This window comes from Temnothorax longispinosus, chromosome 10 (genome assembly GCF_030848805.1).
Source record: "Temnothorax longispinosus isolate EJ_2023e chromosome 10, Tlon_JGU_v1, whole genome shotgun sequence".
Taxonomy (NCBI): domain Eukaryota; kingdom Metazoa; phylum Arthropoda; class Insecta; order Hymenoptera; family Formicidae; genus Temnothorax; species Temnothorax longispinosus.
In genome coordinates this window covers 17,783,505-17,805,577 of record NC_092367.1, presented here as the reverse complement: position 1 = coordinate 17,805,577, position 22,073 = coordinate 17,783,505, and the positions used below count along the sequence as shown (strand labels likewise).

Below are 22,073 nucleotides of genomic sequence, written 5' to 3'. Positions count from 1 at the left end.
TTCCCCGATGACGGATTTAGTCGAGTCGCGCGCGATTAAAACTGAATTTTGGCTCGCCTGAAGACGAACCGATCCGTCTGTTTACCGGTGCGATAGTTTTCCGTCGAAAAATTCATTATTGTTTGCCAGTTTCGTAAACGGGATCCCATCGCGGACGTTGACGCGGTCACTTAATGGAAGCTAACAATTTGCACGTCAAAGGCGTCTCTCGTTTGTCGTAACTCGCGAGAGTTATCGGTACTGTCGGGCGCGCATTAAGCGAGATCGTCTGACATCAAGGCTGCGTTTTCGAGCCAATTTAGAGGTAGACCCGAATAGGTCAAACAGTGCAATCTCGATAAAGCCGAGCTGCACTATTCGCTGATTACTGGCGTTTAAGGTATACAATCTGCATTAGTACGGACAAGCGTCTCATATAACCCGCGTTTCGAACAAATAAAAATGCCGTGTTTATAATTGACGTCGCGTAAAATATCAAATGGCAGGGATAAAGTAGTTTGCGAAACATTTAAAACACCTTTCGTGCGTTTAGAGGGTACGTGACCTTTTATTCACGTTTTTCCGCGGGGAACGAGCGTCGATAACACTTTGAGATGGAAATTGCATTTGCGGTGCGAATACCTCTCTCTCTCGTTGGAATTCGTTTAAAGAGTCCCATTTTCGGCAGCCACGCGATTCGTTCGCGTAAATTGGCGATTTAACGCGTTGTAATTGTTAACCGTTAATTTCTCCGCCAAAGCGATTCGTATATTTTATATCAGTTCCGAGCTTGCAAATTACTTTCAAAAATCACTCTCAGTAATCACTTTTGAGAAAAGTGCGGAGCAAAAGCACTGAGAGAGTACTTCGCGCTTTGCACCGACGGAAATATTAATCGGTAACTTTCGCCGAAGTTTCTAACGACGGTGACTCTGAGCTGCCCTTCATAAATTCCCTTCATCGTGCTCCGATGTTCGTTAAGCTTCGATTCAACTAATGACAACTTGTGAATGACTTGAAAAATCTAGTCTAACGGTAATGCCACGCTTTTCGCCAGCTTGCAGAACTGAAGTGTGATATTCTCAAGAATGGAGTAGAGATCGCTCCCCCTCCTCTAAAGAGGAAATGGGTCGAGATCTCTCGTCGCAAGTGCACCAACACGAGATGTATAGTGCGATGAGATCCAGCGTGTACTCGAATATCACCGAACTGTACAATATGATCGTGATGTGCAAACGGTGAGTTCGACCCATGGTAAAAGTTATAAGCCCGCGACTGTTGTAAGCCCGCGATGTAAAGCGCTCTCAGAATATCCGAGACTGACTATGATTTAATTCCAGAACGAGATCCTCGAGATACCCCGACCGGTACAATCACGGGCTGTGGACGATCGAGCCGAATATGTGGAGCATTATCGGATATACCGTGGTCATTCCCGTAGTTTCCGCACTCGGAATAATCGGCAACTCCCTGATCCTCGCGGTCCACTTGAAATCGAAGACATACTTGAAATCGTCGACGTATACATATTTAGTAGGTCGGTGGAGAGGCCGGAATCGGCTATGAATTAACATGCGGAATTCACCTGCATCTGCCGGAGATGATTTATTATTGTTATGCGCTCGCAGAGAGAATCCCGCGTAATCGCTCTTGATGACAATTATGCGAACCGAACTGGTCGCCAGCGAGGATTTACAGATAATCCGAATTGTCCAATATACGCTTGAGAGCTTAAGATATTCTAAGTAATATTAATTGTACTAACATTAATTGTATCAAAAGTTCAACGCATTATTTTTACCCAGTGCTCGCGAGTTCGGATCTGATTACCTGTGTCCTGCTCGTCTTCTCCAGTCTGGCCAGAGGCATTTTTCGTTGCTACAGAGGATGGCTGGAATTCGACGCGTTCGTTCACTTCCCGATCGGTTCAATTACCTCGAACATCACAGTCTGGGCCGCGTTAGGCGTGAGCATCGATAGACTGATAATAGTCTGTAGGTAAAGACACAGAAATTATAGATCACTCTGTTGGACCCGCAGATAAAGATTTATAGATTTGAGCGAATGCGCTGTATGCGATTTATTGACAAAAGAAGACGATATTCTTGACGGACCGAAACAATTTAACGAAATCCGATTCCTACAGCATGTCGCGATGTAAAAAACCGAGATTCTGCAGGCAGTCGGTAGCACGCAGGCTGATGACCTTCGCCACCTGCTTCGCCATTTTGATCAATATACCATACTGCTTCATGTACACGTACAACGAGCGTGGCGATCTGGTGACGACCAACTTCTTTCACTCGCGGTAAGAAACGATGAGAAAATAATAATAATAATCGCGAAAAGGTGTGTCCTAGTGCCTGTACCCAATTTCTTAATTCCCATTCAATTTCCTAAAATATTCTCAGCCACCCCTAACTCTCCGCGGAGTCTCGCATTAATATTCCCTCCCCCGTATTTCCCGAACAACGCTATTTCCGTTATTCTTCTCACAAATTCAATTTTTCCTGAAAGCCTGGACACAAACTCCAAATAACGTCGGGATGGTCTTTGCAGGGCGTACAATCTTCAGAATTGGCTTCAATTCATAATATTCGGCCTGATGCCGGCCGCATTTCTGCTCATCGCAAACGCTATTATGTTGTACTCCGTGAGAAGGGCCCTCAAGCAGCGAGAGATGCTGCTGAAGCGCAGAAACATACGCGAAGGGAATCGCCTGCGGGTAACTATGTCAGTGTGAGAATCCGTGCGCGAGAATGTTTGCCGTACATTTGCCACGTTACGCGGCAAGTCCTGAAAAAGGCCGCGAACCGTGTTCCGTAATTAGTTCTGACCTAAAAACACGCCTTCGGACAGGTCGGACAGCCAGCCTCTCGATCGTGGACTATAGAGAAATCGTAATCAGTTCTGAACTCGCGCTACGCCACTTCAGGATTCTATCCTGCTCCAGAACCTTGAATGAGCGGGCTGTTGTACTCCAGCACTTTAGAACGTCTCGGTACGCGATTTGCATGAAACTCATCCGAGAACCGAGTGGTATCCGGAAACAGAGTCTCGCGCGAGTCATTGTTGTCCCGCGTAATTGGAAAAGTTTCCCTCGAAAATCGATGATAACATCGCTGTCTTTGCGAGCGCAATTATTAAAACTTTGTCGTCGCTTGCTGCGTAGACAACCGCGCTTCTATTACTGCCTCGAATAGCGTATCCGAATGACTTTGATTCACTTATCGCGGTAGTGGATAGCTCGCGTTTTTCCTCCTCGAATTTTCCACCCCTGTTAATTATTATAATTGGATTTTTTTTATGTTTTCCTTCATTAATTAGAGTTGGCCCAGTACTACGTGAAATATTTCCAAGCAATACGCGTAAAAAATGTCTCTCGCCTCATTTTACCGCTTGATTTGCCATCTGTCAGGATCAAGCCCGGTTGACGATCATGCTGGTCGGCATCGTATTTCTGTTCCTCGTGGGCGAGCTGCCAACTCATTTGGCGTCGCGTCGCAGCGCCGTGTCTCTGCTTTACGGCGGTGATCCCTCGAAAGTTCACGAGGATTTCATGGAAAGGTGAGTGGTGAATGCGCTATGTGGCGACGTGACAATTATTAAAGCGGTACTGAGTCAAAAGGATACGTGCGGTCCGCGTGGAAAAAAAAACGCTTTTCTCGTGAAAAACATCGCTGTTAAAAGAGATACGTAGTTAGAAATATAATTTTTGTCATTAAAAGTAGAAAAAGAAAAATATGCGACATTCGAGCTTTCTACTTTTGAAGGCATTTTAAATTTAAATCGAGATGACGGCGGAATTATAGAAGATAAGTGAGTTTCTTTCAAATAAAAGGAAGCCACTTTATATAATTAAATTCAATGCAAATTGGAATATATGTTAAGCCGTGCATTCTTACATTTTTCCAATAATTTATTCACTCCATTGTGTATTTTCGCAGCTTCCGTATGTGGGCGACTCTTCTCAACGCACTAGCGAGTTCGACGAATTTCATTCTCTATTGTATGCTGAGTCCGTGCTTTTTTGTACATTTGAAACGACTATTACTTCCGGAGCACATTTTGAAGAGAAAATGCGCCAAGAGAGGACCGATCGCTTACTTTCACCAACAACCCGGAGGGAAAGCGAGATGTGAAATATTTGTATTATAGCATTATTGCGATAACAATTGATCAGTAATCCTATTTATCCGCATTAAAGACACGATACAATAATCACGCAAAGTTACGAAAGTCAGTTATTCTTTACAGTAATAAATAATCGTAAACAGTTATTTCTTAATAATATGTAATCGTAAACATTATTCATGAACGCGCATGTCTTTCATTTTTTAATTATAGAAAGTTTATAGAAAGTTATTATAGAAAGGTATTATAGAAAATTATAGAAAGTTTTTCAGCAACCTTTAGCTTTGTCATAAATATCGACTCGATTAAAGACTGTGCTTTAAAATTTAACGTGTTTAACGTGATAAACATCGGTGAGATTCATCGTTTTACGATGGTGAAGAGGCGGTTGATACCATGTGACAAGAACAGGCTTGTCATCCGATTTCTGACGATCTCGCGGTTTCAGCTGCTGAACTTTCTCTCTAACGGGGATCGACAGGAACACCTCCGACGCTGGCGGCAATTTTGCACGCGATTGCTCCAGGCTTTTGCGGGGCTGTCTTCTAAAGAGCTGTCTGGCCAGGAGATAAACCAGCTCTATTACGCTCATCACGGAACCACCGAGGCAGAGACCGAAGATACCGCCAAAGGATGCTGAAACAATTCGCGCGACTTCATTAGTTTAGAAGCTGATATCAAATTAAATCGCGATCGAGTTAGAATATAAGCAAATTCTCTCTCGCCGGTTAATCAGCGTCAAACCCACCGAGTAATGAATCCCAGCTAATGATGCTCTCCTTGCGGTACTCGACGTACGATATATCGCCAAAAAATACATACACGAAGGACACATTGTTTATATCGAAGCCGTGTCTGCAAAAGTATGAGAATAAGCTTGCGCGTTCGTGAAAATAATATGAACAGTCGTACATCACGAGGTAAAAGCTAAGAGACGAGTAGACTCACGTTAGATCAGAGTCGAATCCCACGTCTTCCATTTTAATATCTTCCGGATTGATCTGATACATCATATCGGTGCACTGAGGCAGGCAAGTCGTACAAGTCTTCGCGTGTTCTGGTATTAATTCTGAATTTTAAAAAATCGCACTGTGTAAATAAGCATATATACAACCAAATAAGCGATATATCTGATAAAGTATGATTAATATGTATAAAATCGTTTTCTTACTTCGAATGCTCAAAAGGCAATTTATGTCAGGCAAGTAACATGTCCTTTTCCCCTTATCTGTCAGCACATTGAAGATCACAGCGTTATGTATCATATTTAATGGTATTTTACTTTATTGTAGTATTATTATATCATATTAATTGTATCACCAATTATCGTATTAATGCATCTCCAAAACATCCCTCAGATCCAAAGTTATAAAATTAAAATTGCAGAATACAGCACCTGTATGTTACGGTCTAAAGGTTTGTTTTACTAAATAATTTATAATCTTGTGCACACTCACGCGCCTCCGGGTAATAAAACGGCAAGCAGCCGCACAGACGATATGTGTGCTCGGCTATACAATCCGATAGGCACGATTGATAACTGTAGCGAGCCTCGCCCGGTTTCTGCAGGTGTATTCATTACGATTACGTAAAATATGGAATTTCGCGAAAGGAATCGCGCGAGCGTTTGCAAATGTTCTCCCGCTAAAACAACGCCGAACCAAAGCCGCACAGGGCGGCACGTAGTTTTACCTCGTTGTCGAAGTAGCACATACGTTTCTCTAGGGGCATGTTCCGCAAACTTTCCATGCCTCTAATGGACGTGCCGGTAACGGATACCGCCAGGACGTGACCGGGTGGCACGGACGCGACGTGTGCACCGATATCAGGAAAATCGATCGGGTCGTGTATCATTACGGAGGCCCCTACGTAAGGGCGCGAAGTAGCCTTGTACATATTGGGCTCGATGTTCAGGGCGACCGCGAGTCCCACGTCGCGGCCGCTCCCGGGCGCGTTCTGCAAAGAGAATTAAGATTCACCCGTGTACCCAATCCCGGAACACAGTCGAAATTAAGGCGAGAACATCGGGCGTTATTACCAGAACTTTGCGCACACCAGGCAGATCGTCAGAGGTGACGTGGAAGTCGGTGGAATTGGAGCGCGTGTCGTTGGACCTGGCAGGATAATTACGAAAGCGTAAAATAACGCGTCTAATTGTCGAACGAGCCTGCATCGGGTTAGTGCCGAAGATTCGTCATTTTTTTTTCTATTATGCTTTGTATGAAATAAAGTTCAAAGAAGTAGAGAGTTTTCTGAAGATAGAAACTAGAAAGTCTAGAAACGAAGAACTTTTCTTCTGGATGAAACTGAGATAAAACGATGATCGTGTTGAAACTTTGTCTGCAACTTTATCAAGCATGACGAACCTTTTGCACCAACTTGGCATAATATAAATCCGTGGGAATTACGTTTGTTTGACATTTAGGTCGTAGTGGGAATTGAAAGCGCAACAGAAACCCTCCTTGGACTTGACCGTTTTGAAGATCTTGTCGCAATCGTGAATCTTACCGATCCAGGCACATCGCAAAAGCAACGCGCTGCAAGGCTGCATCAACTGCGAGCAACACGATCAATTAAGGGTTCTCGAATTTTTTTTCGTCATCTGAATAAAATTTCCCGTGGAAACACAGATTATAATCATTAATCATTTTTTACCTTCTCCATGAGCGCTTCGACCGTGAAATCGAAATTATCGAGGAGCTGTCTCGCGGTCACATTGTCCATCGAAATTTTATCGGGTCGTATCAGCTTCATTAGAGATGAAAAAAATTTGTCGCTGTCCTCTGCGGTGAATCCGTTCGAGTATCTATCGAATCGCGCAGAATCGGGACGTAATATCGGGCATGGAGATTCAACTTCGCCGACCCGAAATTAATTAAACTGATTTTCGCACATAGATCGACACTGATCAGACGAGTGCGGAAAATTTGTCGTATTTTGTCAAATATGATTGAAAGCAAAACTTTAGCAAAAAGCAGATGAAATAAAATTTCCGTGTTTCAATATACTTTCCTTTCATTTACAATTGTTAGACGGAAATTTTTTAATTACTTTTTTTTCCAAGAAATTGAGATTTTCCAATTTTATTTAGCACAAGGTTTCATAGAAACCCAACAAACCCTTCGCACCCCAACTCAACGTATTAATAGACTGATTAATGCCTTACAAATACTCGGCAATACCGTCGGCGTGTGGACGGTAAACCTTATTATTGTTGCATATAGTGACGGCCGGAAAAGACACGTCCCATATCGAATTCGACGTGTAAATTGTCGTCACTATGGGATTGTTCGAGTAATTCGCCCACAAGCGCAGCATCAGTATAACGCAGAACACGATTGACGATTTGCAAATCTGTCGAATATAAGAATAAATTGCATTTCCTGGATATATATATTACTGACCTCGTTTCTTGCGCTCTTGTGAATCACGGAGGTCCTCACCACGAACCAGAAAACATTTTCGATTATCGACGATCCGCTTAAAGTTATGTAGCGAAAACCGTGCAGACTCGTATTCTCGCAAAAGATGTGAAACCACCCCAGGTATTTTTTCACCCCGTACGCCAAGGATTTGCGATATCCTAACACGATATAGGCAGGATATTGACTTGTTTACACGCAGAAGAGATAAATAATTACCATATCGGTACTGACAGATATTAATAAGCATGGAAATTAATAAATTTAAAATAATTAATGTCTCACTATGTTTTAAATTGTCGAATTTGGATGTCTTCATGTTTCCCGAAGCTACCGCGTTAATGCTTATGAAAAACAAACTGGCACATGCCAGAGGGACCGAATGACTGGATATATTGTCGGACGCGTACTGTAATTTCTTCGACCGGCGGCTACTCTTCATTTCCGTCTCGATGGCTGCGTGCCATTCAATTTTCTACCAATATACCTAAGTAAATTCGATGGAATAGCATTAAGGTCCCAGTAATAGCTCATACCTGAATGTCCACTCTATTTTGATTGTCCACTCGCGAAAGTCGCAAATTATTTACTCGAGTATCGCTAGGCGCTCTATAATTTAGGATTCATTACATTCGACTAGTTTTCTTTTCTCTTCTGGTAAGTAATTGGAAAACAATTACCCTCTTTGAAAGTGCGACAAGTGTGTGACGAGAACTCGCTCTATAATCAAGAGTCTAAACATACCTATACAAGTCCAAAGCATTTTATACATTTATCGTGATTCCAATAAGAAATCGACTAATTTTCTGCTAAGTAATTGGAACATTCACGGCTATCACTCTTTTTGAAAACGTGTCATGTTTAATGACTTAATGAGTTTCGAACATTTAAATATCTAGATACATCTATCTATACAAGTTCCACGCGCAAAGCATTTTATCATACCTTTTAATTTTAACTTTAATTTTAATATAAGTTCTTTTTATTTGCAAAAAACTTTAACTTACCTTTTTATTTAAATGAATTATTAATTATTCACACTGATTAAATCGTAATATCGCAAGAGGTAGCGGCAGGTTTAATCCGCCCGATTTGACGGCTGACTTGATGGAATAAAAATGTCCAACGCGGCGGCTTCTCCTTTGTACTAACTTTTATTTGACAAATAAAAAGTATTCGTTACAAATAATTGTAAACTGTTTACCTTATACAGTACACGTAATCGTGATACGTACGAGTGTATAGCGCTCTCTCTCTCTCTCTCTCTCTTCCACTTTTGTGATCATGCATCTCTTTCAATCCTCTCGCGATACCAAAAGCCCAGTTGTAACAAACCGGTTTATATATCTGGCGTCGATATTTTCCCCATGCACACACGCACTCGGACAAGCACACGCGTCTATACACGCATCCTCACGCACTGTCACTCATTCACGCGTGCTCATGTGCCTCGTCGTAGTGAAATGGGTTACAGTTAACAAGTGTATGTACCTGTGTGTGTGTGTGTTTGTGTGTTAGACGAAAAATGCATAACACGCGGACGAAGCTGCGCGCGGTATAGTTTTTGATTCATTTGCGGTCTCATTCGCACGCCTGTTCAAACGAGAGAAACCGCGATCCCCTTTGCCACGCGGACCTCGGCGGGCCGAGACGATTCCCGCGGAACTGTTCACATAGATCGGCAGTCGTGACATTTCCTCCGACGTTAAAATAATATTACTCGATCTCTAGCTTCAAGAAATAATCGAAAAAAAAAATAAATATACAAAACACGTATCTGGCGTAACGTGAGCGTCACGCGAGGATATTTTTTCTCGGCGCTGTGTTACTCTCTCGAATTTGAACAATGATATACGATGGTAACAGAACCGAAAAAACAATTTACAAAAGGGAAAGAAGAAAAAAAAGAATTAGGGGAATCTCGTCACAGACAATCGCGCTCGTTCCTCTGTGAACAGTCGACCGGAATCTAGTTGCGAGAATAACGGGAGATCGCTAACTCTCTGCAAAGTCCATCGCACACGCAAATTTACATACGGATCGTGATTTCACTTGACATTTCATGCCGAGCGTATCATTGCTCGGGTCCTTTGTGTACATATGCAAATCCGCGCGCGGCGACACCGAAAGTGTAACAGACTGCGAATGCGTCACCTACTGCCTACTGGTCGGTACACCACTGTATAATGGACACCGGTCCATGGTCAAGATGCTTAAAAATGCCCTTTGTAGGCACCCTGATAGGGGTGACGTCTACTGACCAGACTAAATGTACTTTCCAGGGGGCTGGAGGAAGAGAGAGAAAGAGGAAAGGATATTACGAGTTAACTCGGGGCTGACCATCGGTACGCGGGAAAAGTGGAAACGGCGATTAGAATTATATTATTACATTGACCATACTTCTTCCTTTGTGTTTTTTCTTATCCGTCAAAAAGGTTGTACTGGCTTTAATGTAGCCCGGCATACATCATGACAATATTCAACCCTCCAACGGGTTCAAAAGTGACATTACTTAGCCATGTCCGGGCGTACTCGCTCGAGTATTAAATCGAACGTCCGGGACGGAGCTTTCGCGATTACGATCGCTCGAATGACTTTTGATGGCTAAATAATGCTTTCTTTCAGTACAATCGTTTTTAATTGCACTTGGAAAATCATCAACACGGCCGCTATTTGTCAAAAAGGTACATCCGTTCGAGCAGTCATGTTTCAAGGTGGTGGCTATATAGTAGAGGTACATATTTACAGAGATCATGTTGTATGCCGAATCCGGCTGTTATCTTTAAAATATTCGCGATCGCATTTTCGTATCGGGATTTCAGCGTAAGGATTTTACACATCGACGAGGGTGATTGTAACGGACAATCTGCTGAAATATATATAGCAGTGGCAACAGCGTCACAGTTTTAGACCAATCTACGTTGATTCACACGAATTCGCACGTTTCTCGCAAGATCCTGTACAATATAATATAAAAAAATAACTGCACGGCGAATGGAAAAAAAAAAGAACTGGAAAATATGTTTCATTCACACTCGTCAAAGAACACATGGAACAGTAATGGTTCACCAAAATATTACATCACTACTATGACGGATTTCGTAGCAGATTTCAGTTTCGTCTTTATCATTTCTAAACCCAATCGCGTTCGGTAACGGTTCGCTCTTCGCCGATGGTGCCCCCTTAAACTTATGTCTCTTCATTAAGCCTAAATATTTCTACCCATTATAGCGCTAAGAATGCTTACGCGTCTGCTAGGGGATGAAGGGTGTGATTAATACAGATTTAGGGTAGGATATAGTAACGCAAAAGTACTCTTATCAATAATTATATAGTAATAATAATTAATGATAACTACAATAATAATGCAACAGCAGAAACGCATATATATGCGGCAATTAAGGAAGGGAAAGGGTCGTTAGTGGGTCTTATGTACAGTTTCTTTTTGCGAATACACTTTGTCAGTTCTTTTCCTGCGTTTACCTAGTAAAATCTATCTTTCTCTCTCTCTCGCTCGACCTCTCCGTTCCTTCGACACTGTTGCCCTCGCATTCATTCTATGCGCATTTATTCTTATTTCCATAGGATTAGAATTTGTAAAGAATTCATCAAAAAGCTGGAAAGAAACGTAATGGGAAAAGTGTGCGTTGTCAGGTCTCGATGTTCAAGAGAGTCACGTCTAACGGTTTCAAATTGGCTGTCTCGCGCCAGCGTCTCGATTGTTCGTTGGCACAATCTGTATAATTCGAAATTAAAATACATTGATTTTTCGTCGGGCGAAAGAGAAGAGCTAATAACGAAAAAAAGAAAAAAAAGAAGATACACGATGGTTGCCTGCGAAATAGTGCGCACTTGACGGTAAAAAAAATGGATCATTCTTTGGATTTCCATTAAAATATGTTTTCTTGGGAATGCTAACATCGGGGAACATGGTGCGGTTGCTCGCCAGTTTGAAACCCCCCCGCTGTCACATCGACAGTATGTGTGCCTCGCGGACACGATACAAATAAGAGAATTCTATACTAAAGAAAGGCCGACATCGAAAACGTTAACGGTACTCGATTTGTGAATCGATTTACTCTGCAGGCTGCAATGGGCGACTATCCTTGAAAAGGATCGCCACGTCAAAGGTCACGTTAGCATCGACCACAAGCGTTTATCTTCCTGGGAGAGGGTGATTCGCGGGTGGTGTGTGTATATATATGTGTGTGTGTGTGTTTATGTGGTGTAATTTCTATGGATTATCTCCCTATGCGCAACACTTTGCCGGAAGTATCCCAGTTTCTTGCGCGCGTTTCTGCAGGTGCATGTCAAATGTACTTGTTTCAGGTTCCACTTTCAGCATTTGTATGTGTTTGCCCAAGAAATATTTCTAAAAAAAAGTTATAAAAGCGCATCTTTGGCTCCCCTCTTCCCCGAATGCATCCCTCACCACGCTTAGTAATGATCTGCATTCTCGTGTACGCTGGAACAGAAAGATTAACGGAGTTTTCGTTCAGTCGAAGGCCAATAACAATTAGAATTGAGGAAAACAGCCAAGGGAGATGAAAGTTAAGACGATAAATGACATTAATGAAGTTAAAACAATAATAGCATATTTTCTTACATTTTAATTACTCTCCTAACGAGAATTTTTCTCCTTTCGTTAAACTATTTTCTAAAAATGATTTATAGGGAACAAAACGCAGAATGACAAGAATCCAAGCATCTCATGTTACGTAAATAAGATTAAATAATCGTCGATATAAAAAGCCTTAATTTATATTGTACTTGAGCGACACTATAAACATATTTGGAATAAATCGCAATGACAATAGCGCACAAAGCCTTAATTGTATTAGTATGCATCAAGAATAGAATCGGGTTACAAGGAGTTATCAGGAATCCAAGATGGCTCGAATATGAGTAAATGCTACAACCGTTATCTGGCTGCAATTACTTGATGATTACAGTCACATTGTTGAAGGAAGTGTTACTGTTTATTAGCGCGAAATTACGGCGCGTCGATGAGCAAACGGAGCGCAGCGGGAATGATGTTAGTTCCGAAAGCAGGTCTCTCAGGCAGAGGCGAAGTTCTTGAACGCCTTTGTAGGATGATTAGTGATTCCTTGTTACATCGAAAGTAGAACAACAAAATCACTAGTCTTCCATACAACGGTGCTCCATTCCTCACGCTGGGCTAAAGATTCCTTCAGCGCGTCGTCCTCCTTCCATCCATATCTCTCTTTCCGACTCCTTCACCTTTGCGAATATTATAGTTCGCCTCGATCGTTTGGTTAGTCGGATTGTGTTAGTTCCTAGGGATGTGATGAGCTTATCCGATGCGATGGCAGCCGGTTATAAAGTGGATGAAGTTTAGAGAAATTATTATCGCGCATGACAACGACGAAGGAGCGTACTCCAATGTATGATTAGACACAGCAGCATATAAAATCGAAGAGTCTGAATGTGTGTCTCATATATCAGTCATAGAACGATAACGCACTATAAACCGGTTTTATCTTGCATCCACAAACATGTTTACAAAGTTAATTATACCTTTTGAGATTCAAGGTAGAATTAGAGATACATATGGATTATATAATTCTTTCCCTTCTTCGATTTTATTCTAACAATTATTTTTTTCATTTCGTTAAGATATTTATGCAAAGCTTCGCAAAATTATAAAGTAGCGGCACATGATATGATAATATGAATATTACAATGTCATACAAGCATTATATCGCACAATTTTTATCGCGTTGTTACGAGATGTATATATTTAAACATCAAGGCTTTTCGTGATATATTCTTCTATCTTTATTTAATGACGCTTTTAACAATAAATATGCTCGATTCCAAGTTCTGTCTATATAATATAAAGGCAGTATTTACAGTGTTAACATGAAATAAAAAGCAGGTTCTTACGTTAATGTTAAGTATATGATAGGAATATCTGTCATAGCAATTACCTCTGCTGCAGCAGGTACTGGGCCATTTGTATCTGACTGGGAATCCCAGTGATGGTGATGATGCGATCGTTACTACCAGGCAGTGGCTCGTCTATAGTTATTCCAGCACCACTGTCGGATCTGATTTTTCTGATTCTCGCACCACCTTTGCCAATTATAGCTCCAGCCAACTGCAAACAAAGATAAGATTTCAACATCTAGACTAAGATCAAATAGACTTCAATCAAACAAGGCGACATCATTACACATAACGGATATTTATCCATAACAAATTAATGCAACGAATATTTAAGTTTTCACCAAGTATAAAACAAACACGGGTAGTAAGCTCATAGTCGACTTACATCTTTAGGAATGGTGACTTGTGTACTGGTCTTGTTTCCACTCATGTTGCCCTGGTTGCCTTGGTTGTTTCCACCCATGGGTGGGCCACCCATTCCCGTGTTACCACCGCCACCCAAGCCATTGGGCGCACCTCCTTGCATCCATCCATCACCTGTGACAAAAGAAACATTAACGACTCGTATTTCACGGATAAACACAAATTCCGAATATTTCGACGACGTACAAAGATTTAACGGAATAATGCTTGTATTTCATCCTAATTTTCATCACAGAACTTTAATATCTCTACCGCGAGGCTCAAGGATGTTCAGGTTTTCCGATTGAAAGACTAGATCGAGATGTCCCTTTGATCATCGCTTAAGTGGATCATCAAGATTCCTTCTTACCGTTGTAATTTCCGCCGCCGTAGGGTGGCGGACCGCCTCGGTTTCCGCTGCCGCCGTATCCGCCGCTGCCACGACCGCCGTCGTAGCCGCCTCCACCACCACCACCACCGCCGCCGCCGCCGCTGCCGCCGCCGCCCACGCGCGAGTTACCGCCGTATCCGCGATCTGGTGGGCCGCCGGACATTCCGCCGCCGCCGCCACCACCTCCACCACCGCCACCGCCGCCGCCGCCGCCGCGTGGGCCGCCTCGTGGTGGCGGAAAACCACGGTTCATGTCACCAGGACCGCCGCCGCGGTTGTCGCGTCTCGGTGGCATTCCGCCGCCGCCGCCGCCACCACCACCACCCCCGGCACCGCCGCCGCCACCGCCGCTACCGCCACGGCCACCACCGGGTCCGCCAAATCCACCGACCTTGCCTTGACCACCATCTGCGTTACCATAACCGCCGTAGTCGTCGGCGTAAAAGTCATCGAAGTTATGCGGGTCATAAGGATTGTTCACACCCTTCAGCGGTGACTGAAAAATAGAAACTTGACGTTACACTTCTCTTCCTCGAAGATTAATCCATTCAAAAAAAAGAAACTATTGATGTATCGTTATCCACAAAAAAAAACGGCAGTAATATATTCAAACGCTGGACTTGAACGCCACAGAAGGATACGAAACAAATCAACTTTTTTGTCCAACAAAGGATCGACATTTGCCCGCACGTGCGAAATGTAACGGCGTAGCTATTAAAGATTTATGAGAAAGTCATGATCTCGTGGTATATACTCACGGTCTTAATGGTGGCGATCAGTTCGCGTATGCATTCGATGCACGTCGTGGGTTTCCCGCAGATGCTGATGAGACGATCCGTGCTGCGGGGGCAGGTGTTCGAATAGATCTTGATCCTGGCTCCGGTTTTCTGAAACGCAAAAGATATTCGGGCATGTTAGACGACAGTTACACGGGCTCAGGGATCGGGATAAAGTTCGGGAAACTTTCCGCGTACGGATTTGCATTGAAAAAAGGACACGTGCGCAACGACGATCTACCGTTACGGGCGACAAGTTGATGACGTCGGCTAAAATAACAATTCTCTTCAACTCATTTCTCAACTCGGAGAATGCGTGGTTCCGCCAATAAAAATTTGCCATGTCTTCAGAAATTTTTAGATCGAAATTAGTTTCACATTTCAGTCTTGTATTTCTTCGACCTTCGACCGATAAATCGCTGATGTAACGAAGCGAGTAACTCTACTCTTCGTGTGTTCTCGACGGTTCTTTTTAATTACTCCGACAATCGGGCATGAGTCACGAGCAGGGTGTGATACTCCGTCCGCTTCCTCGACAACTCTCACCCAACCCCCTGGTTAACGACTTAACGATGCTCGAACGTTTTCGTACCCGCTCCACTAATCTGCGCTCCGCTCCGGTCTTTGCCGCGAGGTTTCTAAGTAATACCCCGAGACGACAATGTTCAGATCGCGTGCTGATAGTCGTTTAACAGTCCACCCTTTACTTTCCGAGATCGCGATCACGCCACGTCGAGACGGCTAAGAGCAGAGGTACAACTATTCGGTGGCACTTAAATTTTTCTTAAGCTAATTCGACCTGTCGTTCGCGTCGTAAACTAATCAGCCCGTAAGCTTTCGATGATAAATGGACAGAGAGGTTTACGGCCGTATAGGTGAAATTTTATATACGAGTAATTTTGCGCATTTGTGCACGGGGGAAATGAGCGGGGTGTACGATGAACTGACAGACAGTGATGCATATAGGGTGGATACGTGCGCGGAGATAGCTTTGATGGCGAGTAACGCAAAAATGAAAAATTGCCGATAACATCGACAGCCGTATGCTCAAACGCGAAATATCCAAAACAGATAACAATCTATTCCGCTCAGGTACATATATACACCGCGTGCCGCGTCCGGCAACCGTGCGCATTGTACGGAGAAATCGCGCCGTTTAATTACGCAGATCAAAGCAACCCAGTCTCGCCAAACCCCGCCAGACCCGTACAGGTCCATTCAAACGCTTCCGACGCAGACACAGTCCGGCGATATTGAGGCTCGCGTACGTCTGATACCTGGACACAGCGTTAAATCCAAAGTGATAGAATCGAGAGGGTACATGCGAAGACAGAAGAAGAAAGAGAGAACGCAAATGCAATTTATATACTTCCAAAGTTTAATCGACTCAGTTTTACGGCGCAAGAAATAGCGCGATATTTTTTTAAGGGAGAGAATGAAGGCAAGATAGAGCTGCATTCTGTTCAAACAACGGATGATGTTCGATCGAACATCACATTGCAGACAACGAATAAATGGCGAACAGGCAATATCGCTCGCAGATATAATTGGTCAATGGAATTCATAAATGGGCCGAGAAATAAAAGTGTCGCGTTGTATGACCAGCTATCTGGTTCGAATGTGATTTGGAAGAAAAATCGATGGAACGTCATCGCAGATCGGTATTTATACATGACTCGTGCCGAGGTGAGGGAAGCCAAATGTGATTTTAATCGAATTAATTAATTCTGCTGATACGATCACGAATCAGACCGGATTAATTTCGGCGCGATAGAAACGAGAGAACGAGCGCGGATTCTTTACACGCGACACAACAGTTTTAGATTGACAAGGATTGTTTTTGCAGTCAGCATTACCTCTCTGACGTTTGAATCATTTAGCATCCGGAGTTTGCGAGCGTAACGCTATCAAGCTTTCATTTATATTGGCCGCATGTATCTTCCGGAACTTTTCAAAAAGGAAACAAAGCGCGTTGCGCTTCATTTATTCATTCCGCATTGTCAAAGTAAGATTTATCGGGGATGGGATCTGGGCTAACGACTTTGATAATTAATCGAAGAGGCTCGCTGGAGAGGGAGAAATAAAAGGTAAAGATAAAAGCTTCTCGCTGTAGTGCTTCTTGACTCGCGTTTCTTGCGGGGAAGCGAGACGCTGCGAGGGAGAGGGGGATCCTCGAAAGAAACTTCCGCCCGCCTGCCTTTCCGCTGGACTTTCCTCTGACATTCGATATCGGTAAACTTGAAAAGAACAACGTGGATCGATCGTCCTTTGTAGGAACCAACCTACCATAAATAGGCAGCGTAAAATAGCAGGAGTACACTCGCGAGAGATTGTATTCCTGCGAGATTTCGCGAGAAAGCGAGATTATTTCGGTCGAAACATCGAGCAATATTACACAATGCCTTGCACCGCACGAAGCTGTCTGCCATGACCTGCAGGGACCTTGATCGTCCTGCCGCATGCCGCGCCGTAGCTATATGGATTTTCAATTTTCCAACAAGTTTCCGAAACTTCTCGCGATCGCGGAGACTTCCGTCCTTTCCCTTCGAGTGAAAATTTTCTTGAGTATTCAAGAGATGACAGAGATAATTAGTTGTCCTCCGAAGTTTCAAGGCCGCGAACTTGAACCAATTATGTCATCTCATGTACGCGCAGCTCGAAAAGATATATGTATGCACAGGAACGCTAATAATTCTCCGAGATTAATAACTTTTGTTTATACCGCGCTTCTCTCATCGCGACTGTATTATCTCCACGAGACGCAATTAAACGTAAAGAGATTTGTATTAGAAGATTAAGGTGGCCGTAAAGTGCTTATGGTAATTCAGCGCAAACATCTATAGGGGACTTCAAAGTCCTCGAGCTGGGAGGATAACCATACGAGAGCGGTTTCGCGAGAATGAACCGCATTGCGCCACCGAATTCGCGTTTGCTTAACAGTCCTCCGTTGCAACGGCATCTCCGTAGCACAAGTTTACAAACTTCCACGATAATACCGTCGCGTCGGCGGCGTCATGCGTCTAATCTAAACGTGAATCGTACTATTCAATTCGAGGCGACGAAGTTCCGTTCCGCGACAATTTCCGCGCCGACGAGTGCTCTTACGTAAACGTCTAACGAATATCGCAACGATTACAATTGCATAAATGCTAAACGAAGGTGTTATCGGCTGACGCTAATCGTGATATTTGTCTATTACTAGAGCACTCAAGGATAGAAGTTTCAAATGTCATGTATTTTCGCTTCAGTTATGCCGATGGCATTGGTCGAGCACGACCCACGCTTTCTATATTCCCTGACTTCGACTTTTATTTCTCGAACAAGGCAAGTAATTTTCATCAGTAAACCGATTATTTTAGAGAGAAAGAACGTATTGAAATTAAAAATTCGTGCTTGTGTATTGTAATTGTGTATGAGGGCAAATTAAAAATAAAAAAATTCGCGAGAAATGTGACTACAATGAAAATAATTCATGTCCAAGATAATCCTTATAAAACGAGAAAAAACGGTCGCGGACAGCTTAGTGGCTCGAAAGAATTACGTTTTCGCAAATAACAAACTTTTTACTTAAACGAGCATGAGTTAAAAAAAAAGAAATAGACAGTGCTTTTAGATTATAATAACGTTTCTGCGTACAATACCTACAATGGCGTGCGGCTCTATTCTGCAACTCATCGCTAGCCCACCTGAGGTATCAGTCGTTGCATTTTCATGAGATCGTAGTTCACGGAGACGCGAAATTCATACGCATTGTGCGCCATTGGTGAGGAAAGATAGTCATCCGCTTTGCTACCTCGATTCTATTGCGATTTAGCAATTGCAGTGCCGTGACTTCCGAAGTGACATTACGGAAAAATAAATCCCACCGTTATATAATCGCAAATCACCTCTCAGGATATCGAGTTTTTTTAAATCAGGTGAGAAGCTACGACACAAAAAATCCTTGACATATGTAAATGTTATAAAAACTCGTCGCGGACGAATAAACGAAGTGACATTTTCCAAATCGCCATTGCTATCATCAAAGTATAATAGATCTCTCGACTCTCCGGATTGCTCCGGTGAATATCCCTTCGCTGCCCTGACGTACATTTCGATCAGTAGATTAAAATTTCTCCATATCAAACTGGCAAATGGATGTAGTGCCGATCGATAATCGGAAATTTCGCATCGCGCGATTTTCGGTGCTGTATACGCGAACTTAAATAAGTAATAGCGATTGATTAAACATTAACAACGCACGAATACGCTATACAGATTTCATGTCGGTAGAAATTGGACGAAGATATGAGAGAGACCATAAAATAAATAAGATATCACCGCGCTCGATGCTGCTCGTGCGCGCGCGTCGTTTTGTCGGAAATGCCGGGAGAAAAATACGGAGAAAGAGAGAATTCACCGCGCGGGAAACCGTTTCGCGACGTGAAATGCGACAGGTACGAGAGACCCGCTTTCGCCGTCGACATCCGCGAGGAGAAAGAAAGGCAAGCAGCCGGAGCAGTGGCTCTAAATATGCGCGAGATACTCAGAACGCGACAAAGCACGTCGTCGTCGTCATCGTCGCTGTCGTCGTTGCGATCGTGTCGGTTCGTTTACAGCTTATTTTCCCTTTCAAAGTGTTCCCGTGCACGATCGATCTGCCATCGAGATCGAGTCAAAATAGACCGGCACGTGTGTGCATGTGTGTGTCGTCCGAAGGTGACACGAAGGCAAACCTTTTAAGGATCTTCACAAAGCGATCTAGCTCGCTGTAACATACGCAGAGAGTCACAAATCGTTGCTCGTACGAGGCATCTCGAAGATTTTGCCTTCGTGCATCTTCATAGAGAATCGTTTCTTCTTCAGTGGCATCATAATGGACATCTACACGACCGACGAAGTTACCCGTCATAATAATGCCAACGATCTGTGGATCGTGATACACGGCGCGGTCTACGATGTCACAGCGTTCCACAAGGAACATCCCGGCGGTGAAGAAGTGTTGCTGCAATTAGCGGGGCAAGATGCGACAGAGTGTTTCGATAGCATCGGCCACAGTTACGAGGCGATTAATCTTCGCGAGACTCTCAAAATCGGAGAGCTGGTGGACGATATAAGCCCCGCTGAATCAAAGACGACGACTACAGGTTTGACAATTTGTTTCTTTCCTCGATCGCTTTTCGCGCTTGAATCGCATTGTCCGGATTTAATATTAGTTCGAATCCATAGCTTACGAGTTTAACGCCGGCGCCGTGCTGCAGACAAAGTATATCGAGCTTCTATTTGCAATGTTTAGGTCACCGATAAATGTAGACTCATGTACAGGATGCTTCAAAAAAATATTGACACTTATATGGAATTAAGTAACTTTTTAGAGAAACAGAACTAATAACACAAAATATAGCAATAAATGTATTTTGTCTTCAAAGAATCTCCATTTGTTTACCCATCATTGCAATGTGCAAAATCTTCGACAGAAAATTATAAATGTGATTGCAACACTACCCAAAGAAATGTGCCTCAGGGCTCTGGAGACCACAAATCGTTGCTGTAGAAGATTCTAAGAACAAGAATGTATTGCACACATGGTGAATAAGTAAAGACTGTGTAAAGATAAAATACATTTGTTACTCTAATATCTTGTGTTATCTTATCAGTTCTGTTCATCTAAAAAACATTACTATACAAGTGTTAGCTTTTTTTTAACATCCTGTATAATCTGTATATCTTTCACGTGTCTCCTTTAATTTCTACGTCTTAATGAGCACTTTTTTTAAACCTAGCACGTTACGTCAACGACCATGAATAATGTACAAGAAATGTTACTAACACATTTATTACAATCATTCTATTGTCGTCTTAATAGAGAATCATTTACATATAAATGTAGATGTAGCCGTAAATCATTTTTTTGTCTTTCAATGTCATTAAGTTCTTTAGAAACTAAACTTTTTTCTTCTTTATCTATAGAGGTAAAAGAACCAATGGAGGACGATTGGCAGTATCAAGAACCGAAGGCTGAAATGCAGTCCCAGAATATGACGTTCATATGTGGCGCTATCGCAATTTATGCTATAATAATGTTTTACTGGTTCATTCAGTAAACTGTAGATTAGAACAAGGCGATTCACGTGCGCGATGTATTAATTTTAGCATAATGCTAAAATTTGCAAAATACAATGTTATATACAATTCAAAGCTACTGGTTTTTTTGTCGCTTTTATTTGTTAAATATCTTAAATAAATAATTTATTACCTTCGACGATGTAAAACTGTTCTGGCGTAAATGTTTTATTGGATATATATTTATTTGAAAATTTGTTATTTATTATTTAGAGAAATAAAAATATAAATTAAATGAATATTTTTTTTACTTTATCTCTTTTGACTTGATCTCAAGGATCTCTCTAATGAAATAAATGAACTTGTACCCTACCTATAGCTCTATCTACATGTATAGTTAAGCTTAAAAATTTATCGCTTATTGAACTTATCATAATTTTGTGTGTTGTAAAATGCAACTTGTAATGAGGCACCCATCACAAAGTAAAAAAAACATTCGAAAGAGATAACTCAGAAACATAGCTTAAGTAACTCTTCTCGTTGTGATATTTAATTTTGGTGTGCGTTTTATTCGTTCGATATATTTAAACTTTATTCCACCAGAAATGTACGTCGAAAGAAAGTATCAGCAGGTTCGTCTGAAGTGTCTCGCAAATAGATCGTGCGTCATTCATAAGAATCATGAGATTCATGAGTATAATTTGCACCAATGCGGAAAAGTCGTCACTCCGTTGATTGACTGAAATTATGAAAGTAAGAAGCGATGAAATGTTTTTATAAATATAAACGTATTATCGGATATGTTGCGTCATTCGTTATCGATTCAAATATTTGCTATTATGGAAGATTGCGGAAGAAAGAAATATCTAATTGCACGCGCGCGATACATGTACATGTATATATTATTATGTATTCAGAATGTATATATTCAGGTATTATTCCAGAATTCGCGCACACGAAATACACAGTGCGACCTCGGCGCCAAAAGAAGCAACTTTTCCTCTGCCAAAATTGCAT

The 22,073-nt window shown here is 42.3% G+C and overlaps 4 protein-coding genes across 11 annotated transcripts in view; 2 read left to right on the top strand and 2 right to left on the bottom strand.

The window, feature by feature from the left end:
* The first annotated feature begins 557 nt into the window (after window positions 1-557).
* On the top strand, window positions 558-4,141 carry LOC139820911 (uncharacterized). The gene is made up of 7 exons (XM_071791500.1): window positions 558-1,217; window positions 1,320-1,516; window positions 1,785-1,977; window positions 2,126-2,287; window positions 2,539-2,704; window positions 3,398-3,546; window positions 3,927-4,141. Exons 1-7 carry the CDS (start codon window positions 1,105-1,107, stop codon window positions 4,135-4,137), a joined length of 1,191 nt encoding a protein of 396 aa, XP_071647601.1. The 5' UTR covers window positions 558-1,104; the 3' UTR covers window positions 4,138-4,141.
* A 13-nt stretch (window positions 4,142-4,154) lies between these two features.
* On the bottom strand, window positions 4,155-8,466 carry LOC139820909 (sodium channel protein Nach). The gene is made up of 12 exons (XM_071791493.1): window positions 7,821-8,466; window positions 7,557-7,696; window positions 7,280-7,467; window positions 6,769-6,919; window positions 6,522-6,667; window positions 6,152-6,227; window positions 5,806-6,069; window positions 5,571-5,676; window positions 5,285-5,341; window positions 5,062-5,182; window positions 4,862-4,968; window positions 4,155-4,749 (listed from the first exon to the last, which is right to left on the bottom strand). The coding sequence occupies exons 1-12, from the start codon at window positions 7,975-7,977 to the stop codon at window positions 4,433-4,435; spliced, it is 1,830 nt and encodes a 609-aa protein (XP_071647594.1). The 5' UTR covers window positions 7,978-8,466; the 3' UTR covers window positions 4,155-4,432.
* Window positions 8,467-8,670: 204 nt separating this feature from the next.
* Hnrnp-k (Heterogeneous nuclear ribonucleoprotein K) overlaps window positions 8,671-22,073 on the bottom strand; it is an 83,224-nt gene continuing 69,821 nt past the window's right edge. For all 5 annotated transcript variants that reach the window (XM_071791495.1, XM_071791494.1, XM_071791498.1 and 2 more), the window contains 5 exons: window positions 14,997-15,125; window positions 14,218-14,734; window positions 13,831-13,982; window positions 13,487-13,656; window positions 8,671-12,000 (listed from right to left, as the gene is read on the bottom strand). In XM_071791495.1, the coding sequence (XP_071647596.1) occupies window positions 11,973-12,000; window positions 13,487-13,656; window positions 13,831-13,982; window positions 14,218-14,734; window positions 14,997-15,125 (996 nt within the window). In that variant the 3' untranslated portion in view covers window positions 8,671-11,972. The remainder of the gene's footprint in view (window positions 12,001-13,486; window positions 13,657-13,830; window positions 13,983-14,217; window positions 14,735-14,996; window positions 15,126-22,073) is intronic.
* On the top strand, window positions 15,135-21,352 carry LOC139820914 (cytochrome b5). 4 transcript variants are annotated; one of them, XM_071791508.1, is made up of 3 exons: window positions 15,135-15,208; window positions 19,860-20,140; window positions 20,964-21,352. In XM_071791508.1, the coding sequence occupies exons 1-3, from the start codon at window positions 15,150-15,152 to the stop codon at window positions 21,095-21,097; spliced, it is 474 nt and encodes a 157-aa protein (XP_071647609.1). In that variant the 5' UTR covers window positions 15,135-15,149; the 3' UTR covers window positions 21,098-21,352. The 4 variants fall into 4 exon arrangements, with proteins under 4 accessions (XP_071647609.1, XP_071647608.1, XP_071647610.1 ...); XM_071791507.1 differs by lacking the exon at window positions 15,135-15,208 and adding an exon at window positions 18,072-18,338; XM_071791509.1 differs by lacking the exon at window positions 15,135-15,208 and adding an exon at window positions 18,746-18,931.